General features: G+C 44.8%; 1 protein-coding gene across 5 annotated transcripts; it reads right to left on the bottom strand.

The window, feature by feature from the left end:
- Positions 1 to 1336: 1336 nt before the first annotated feature.
- Positions 1337 to 5737, bottom strand: LOC123429815. 5 transcript variants are annotated; one of them, XM_045113809.1, is made up of 3 exons: positions 5015 to 5706; positions 2419 to 2654; positions 1337 to 1520 (listed from the first exon to the last, which is right to left on the bottom strand). In XM_045113809.1, the coding sequence occupies exons 1-2, from the start codon at positions 5320 to 5322 to the stop codon at positions 2429 to 2431; spliced, it is 534 nt and encodes a 177-aa protein (XP_044969744.1). In that variant the 5' UTR covers positions 5323 to 5706; the 3' UTR covers positions 1337 to 1520; positions 2419 to 2428. The 5 variants fall into 5 exon arrangements, 2 of the variants coding, with proteins under 2 accessions (XP_044969744.1, XP_044969739.1); XR_006622761.1 differs by lacking the exon at positions 5015 to 5706 and adding an exon at positions 3346 to 3667 and having other exon boundaries at positions 2419 to 2657; XR_006622757.1 differs by lacking the exon at positions 5015 to 5706 and adding an exon at positions 3346 to 3667.
- Between the last annotated feature and the right edge of the window lie 540 nt (positions 5738 to 6277).

The following is a 6277-nucleotide window of genomic DNA, read 5'->3' as shown; positions in this document are numbered from 1 at the left end:
CCATGCACCGCTTGTTCATCAACTTCAGCTGAGCCATCCGTTCGGTTCATTGATTCTTCAACTTTTCAATTTCGGCTGCCAATGCCTTGTTTGTCTCCCGGGACTCCTCCAAAGACTTCTCTCGGTCAGCAACAGCCCCCTTCACACCAGCCAGGTCATTCACAGCCGCCTCCAAGTCCGCAGCAAGCTGAATCTTTTCAGCCTTCAAAGCATTGTACGCGGATCCCATTTCACAAGTCTTATGCCAAATAAGCACAAAGGGCAGATCAGACACATTCAACAAGGAAAACAATCAAAGCTCAAAGTTCTTCAGACCCCTGCCGATGCAAGCAATCGACAGCGGTCTCGGGGACTACACCCAGTGGGTTCACTAAGAGTGACCCCACTGGCATGAAGCTCGAACAGGTCGGCCCTATTGAGCTACATGTCAAACAGACAAACCTATCAGACTACTATTACCCGACCTGAGTAACACTACTCTCGGAGACTACACCCAGTGGGTGCACTCGGAGTGCCCCCACTGGTACCATTCGGGCAGATTAGCTTTGATCTGATCAGGTCATGGAAAATGCATATAAAGACAACTGCCGGTATAAGCACTCGACAGAAGTCTCGGGGACTACACCCACTGGGTTCACTCGGAGTGAACCCACTGCAAAAATAATCCTACCGTATCCGAGTATATCACTTAAACCCCCAGTGGGTAACAAGAGGAAAGTAAACACTTACTAGCGCACTTACACTACAAGGAATATGCTAATACACGACGCTATATTTTCGTCGCTACATCGTCACGGTTTTTAGTTTACGACGATCTCACGACGAAAAACCAAGCGTCCAAAACGGAGCGTCACAAATGAACAGCACCGACGTTTTGATCGAAATCGTCGTAACTTCTACGACGATTCCTGGATCGTCGTAACCTTTACGATGATCCTAAATCGTCGTTGACAATATAACCCAGTCCTACGTGGCAAAGTTACGACGAAATCAAAACATCATAGTTGAAATCAGCCCAACCCATTTCAATTGATCACATGGGCTGGTTTTATTTTTTTAGGCTTTTTCTTATTGGGCTTGTTTTTGGGCCTTACCCTATTTACAACCACTTTAGTATTTTTTTTCAAATTTTTTTTGTATCATCATAATTTGGGCCCTGGCCTTTTAGTGCCCAAATACATTTGGTCCAGTTTCAGTTTTGAGCTTTTGAATTTTAGTTTTGTGTGTAGGTCCCCCTTGTCATGTTCTTCTCATAATTTATCCCATATGTCAAGAATTTTTGGTCAGGTTTTCATTTCACACATTCTCAAATCGCATACGATATGAATATTTCAAATAGAGCAGAAAGGACATGTGAGATTCATCAAATTAACACAAAGGTAGTATATTACAATCTTTCCAATCTATTACAAAGCAGATATGTCTATTATTACAATATATAATATGCATTCTTGGATAAGTATTGCTTCACACAATTGGCTTCAAGGCTTCGCACTTCAACTTTCTTAGGCCTGGAGGTCCTGTAGAAGAAACAACCATATTTGTAAGAGCTACAAGATACAGATCAAGAATAGAAACAAGGCACAAAAACAAGCAATCCATGACAGAAACCTTGAAGCGACAAATGTTTCTGAACTCAAATGAGAGAAGTTTGAGTCTAGCCAATTATACCAACTACCACTGATGTAACCTATAAAGATGGACTGAACAATAACAATACAAAAAAATGACAGCTGGATTATGAAGAGTCCTAAAATTGACCCCTTTTGGCCTTAATTAATTGTGTGAAGCTGAAATGATTAATCTAAAGTAAGATATACCGGTATGTAGGCAAAAAATGTAGTTGAATGACCCATACTTGAATAACTCAAAAAAGAAGGCAGTGTCAAATACTATAGTAATTATTATTGGACATGATATAGTAAGGTACTCTCACTGGTTAAGGTACTCTGCAGTACACGTACATCGTACCAAAGTATGCATCCAGACAGTAAGCAGACACAATTAGCTAGTCTTGTACGCACATTTTTCCATGTTTTCAAGATAGAAATGCAAATAAGTGGATACTGGCTACTGTACTAACCTCAAATGAGAGGCCAACCTATTGCTTTAAGTTAAGCCAAATGTGAGCTAGTAGTGAGTGCCAAGTGTCATCCAGATTGGAAACTACTGTAACGACATTCATCTACAATGGAAACTTATACATTTTGGCATCAAGATTTCTTCTTGCCAAAATATGACAGCAAGCACTGCCAAGACATGATCCCCACATTTTTCACTCGCAGCAAAAGTGCAAAGCATGCTATCACACCAAATAGACAAAGCAAGAAATGCCTCCTATCAAGTGCAAAGCATGCTATCACACCAGAAAGATTTGTTAACAAATCACAAGAGAGCGAGCGAGCAGTAAGATCATACCCGTTCCTTCCTATGCATCGCCTCTCCCGCGAGCAGCGAGTTGAACTACGCAAGAGGAAACAAAGAAACGCTGAGGAACGCACTCCAGTCCAGACGAGTTGGGCGCCTCCCTTGTCTCCGCCACCGCGGGTCCGGCTCCATTGGAGGGGGCGTAGGAGCGCTCATGGGCCGGTTCTTGGTCGCGGCCGTCCTCGCCCGGTTCTGCTGCTCCTGAACCGGACGGTTCCATCACGAATCTGCTAGCAGCAAGTAACAGAATAGCTCAGTTCAGATCATAGCAAGAAACTTAACTCAGTTCAGATCATGCTTATATGAAAACAGTAGCAGATTGGCTATCAGAAGAATTCAGAAGTTCAGTACAGAATACAATACTGAAGCGTAACTCAATTCTTAACATAGATAATAAAGATGCATCACAAGAAACTGCTTAAGCTCGCATGCCAAGATTAAGAAAACATATGCAGCAGCAGCTATAAGAACAGAATCCAACAACGAATGACTGAAGTCTGAACGGATCCTTATTATTTAGAACAAGATTACAACAGCACATAGCATCTGAGAACGAAATGTGGCTTACTGTAACAAGTAGCACGGCAAGCTTTCTCAAGAGATCACAATCATATGACGGCAAAAAGGGCTAGATTCCAAAAATAAATTTCTGAACGCAGGACAAAATATTGCACAACATAATCTCTATCAGAAAAATTTCTACATGGAGAGGGACTGAGTAATGCTTATAGAGGTAGCAACTACCAAGCAACCCCCAACATTTTTAGCAATAATCAAGAAATCCAGATGTTCAGTTCAGACTTCAGACAATCAAGAAAAATAAATCAAGCAACATAATACAGCAATCCAGATGGCTTGGGGCCGGAGTGCGAGTCAATAATTATTGCATCAGACATAAGACCAGCCTCGAGCTCTCACCGCAATTCTGTATGTAGAACTGGCAATCCTGTTCTGTTGATAAGTTCTCTTCAGACTTCGGACAGTTAATTTGTCTGAAAGAATCTCCCTGTTGTCTGCTCTGTTGTTGTTTGCAGGAGAGGAACCGAACCAATGGAGGGTGACGGACCTGGGTGAGCGGGTTGTCTTGGGGCCCTCTGGACTGGAAGCCGGAAACGATCCCCCGAGCCCGCTCCCAATCACCACCACATCCTACCCGTACCTCGCCAGGAGCCCCACACAGCAGAGCCCCCCGAGCCCACTCCCGATCACCACCACGTCCGCCTCCGGCCTCTCCGCCACCCTGAATGAAACGTAAAGACGACGGCGATGATTAACGATGTGCGCTTGCTCTTGCTTGACTTGGTAGGACGCCATTTGTTCTTGCCATGTACGTAAATCAAAGCTGCTGCTGGCCAGGCAACTTGCAAACTGCTTGTCCACTACGGACAAAAAATAATACTAATCGTGAACAAGAACATCAGATGCAAATCGCTCTTACAGTCCATATTTTTGGTTTTTTTACCTCAAGCCAAAAGTGGTGTAATAATCTCATGATTGTTCTAATGTTGTTTTTAACATCATATACTCCTTCACGTCAGTTGGTTATCCTCACAACTAGTGTGATCCATTTTATCCGTGATGTTAGGCAACTACTGTACTAGATTGTGATGGTGTAATTTTTGGGGAAATTTACCATGGTGTCATCTGGCCCAAGGATTTTTGCACAAGGAGAGCAGTTACCGGTTAACCAAAAATGTTTCTACTTGGTACTGTGTCAAATAATGTACTACAGAATAATCAACAGGCTGGATATCTATAATCTACTTGGTGGCAACAGTAAAACCAAGATTCCCCCGTTGACCAATTTATGCATGGTAGAATACTAACACACCATGTGAAGCGATTCTTGCAGCTTCATGATGCATTGGAATTGCATCAATTGGTGTTTCTAAGCGAATTAACATAAGAAAGAACCAAGAAACAAGCTCCTGGATGTATAAGAAAATAGAGGACAAGCAAAAGCATGTTGCTGTTCAGCAAAGAGCATAAATGCAAGTGAAGAGCAAACATCTTTCAAACACTCGCAAATAAAGTAAAAAGTACAAATCGTATTTTCGTGTGAAACCAGCCTAAAGACTGATTAGCTATTCAGAAAGGGTCATAAGGCAGGACACCCGGGTGCATAATATATATATTTTTTTGATTATAAGCTGCATTTGTGTGAAGACTATTATATGCCGCAACTCTGAATCAGGGAAACCGTCCTATGCTTACCATGAATTCAAAGTTTTGCTCCAAATCTGCCCCCCTTGACACACAGATTCAGAGTATTTGAAGAATAACAGAAACAACTGAATGTCCCAAGGCATGGCGTAAGTGCACATAAATCAGTAACAAAGACAATAGGCCTGCCACCAAAGCGGAAATGAACTTTGCATTTGGAGAGTAATCAGCGGGTGACAGGATGGAAATAAAGCAAGAAACCATCATGCAGGTGACAGCGGGTGACAGGACGGAAATGAACTTTGCATTTGGAGAGTAATCAGCGGGTGACAGCGGGTGACAGGCCAGCCTCTTCTGGCTGATGAGCAAATCCTGCAGGAAACCATCGAAGGTTGAAAAATCTATGGTCGGAAGGAGAGATTACGAGGGAAGTGGAGGACGGACGAGCTCGGGTTCAGAGAGGGCCGCGAGCCACCGTGACTCCTCGGCGCTGGTGCTGCTCTCCGCGGCTCCCCGGACGGGGTTTCGCCGGCGGCGGCGGATGGCGACATGAGGAGGAAGAGGGGGTTCGCTTCGCTTGTTTAGTGTCTTTGGTTCGCGTCGCCTGCCCGAGCATGTCGCCCGGTCGCAGACCAGGTCGGGCTTCTCCCCCAACATCGAGAGCGTCACGGAGGTCACCCGATGCCTACCTCCCCTCCCTTCTCCACCGCTGCCACTGCCGCAGGCCCGCATCCACCGAGCAGAGCAGAGCAGCGCGAGCAGACCAGCTCTTCTCGGTGCGCGATTTGACGCTGCAGCCGCCTTTGGGCAGGGACGGAGGGAAGCCGGTGAGAGATTGGCGAGCCCGATCTCCTGTCGCCGGCCGGTGTCAGAATTGGAAGCGATCTGTCGCGTTGAGCTGGGCCTTCAGCGCGTTGGCCGCCATGGCGAGGCGCGCGGGGCTCCGATCCGGAGGTCCTGGAGTCCGTCGAGCAGACACAGAGGCGCAGAGCACGCGTGCGCGGGGTGGACGCCGGCGGGATTCGCGGCGACGGCGGCGACGGGGTGGACGGGGACGGGAGTGGGGTTGGATCTGGCGACGAGAGGGGAGAGGGAGAGGGAGAGGTGACGGTGCGCGTTCTTTGGAGGGTCGGGCGAGGAGAGTTAGCCACGGGCTCCTAGGGTTTAGGTTGGCTTCCTGAGACTGGAGTGAGAGACGTTGGATCTATCGAGCGTGGACGGTTTAGATTGGATATAGTGGGGTAATCCGTGGGAACAATTATCATTGGTTGGAAATATCTATGATTTAAAATACTAGTTTCTAAGTGTTAAAAATAAATAGATTTTATGAACCAGCTATCAAAAATATTGTGCAAAAAGGCATCATTGAAATTTTCACTCAACTTAGACCACATGTACTACTATATTAAAGCTACTAAGCAAGAAGCTTTCAGGTGCGTTTGACACTATGAATAACGACTCACCTCGGCTTGACACATGTATCCCACTTTTTGTTTTGGTTCACTTCAGGTTATTCACTGTTTCTTATTTTTTGTGCCTTTTTTCATCGCTTGATAGATATTTCACTCCTTCTTATGTTTTTATTTATTTATTTATCTTTTGCAAGTTTATTTTCCTTTTCAAACAAATATTAAGATATTCATAGAATGATCGCACTTTTTAGAATTTTTGTTTACTTTTCAAAAAA

This window comes from Hordeum vulgare, chromosome 1H (genome assembly GCF_904849725.1).
Source record: "Hordeum vulgare subsp. vulgare chromosome 1H, MorexV3_pseudomolecules_assembly, whole genome shotgun sequence".
NCBI lineage: Eukaryota > Viridiplantae > Streptophyta > Magnoliopsida > Poales > Poaceae > Hordeum > Hordeum vulgare.
The sequence above is the reverse complement of the archived record's forward strand: the minus strand, read 5'-3'. Positions and strand labels throughout refer to the sequence as shown.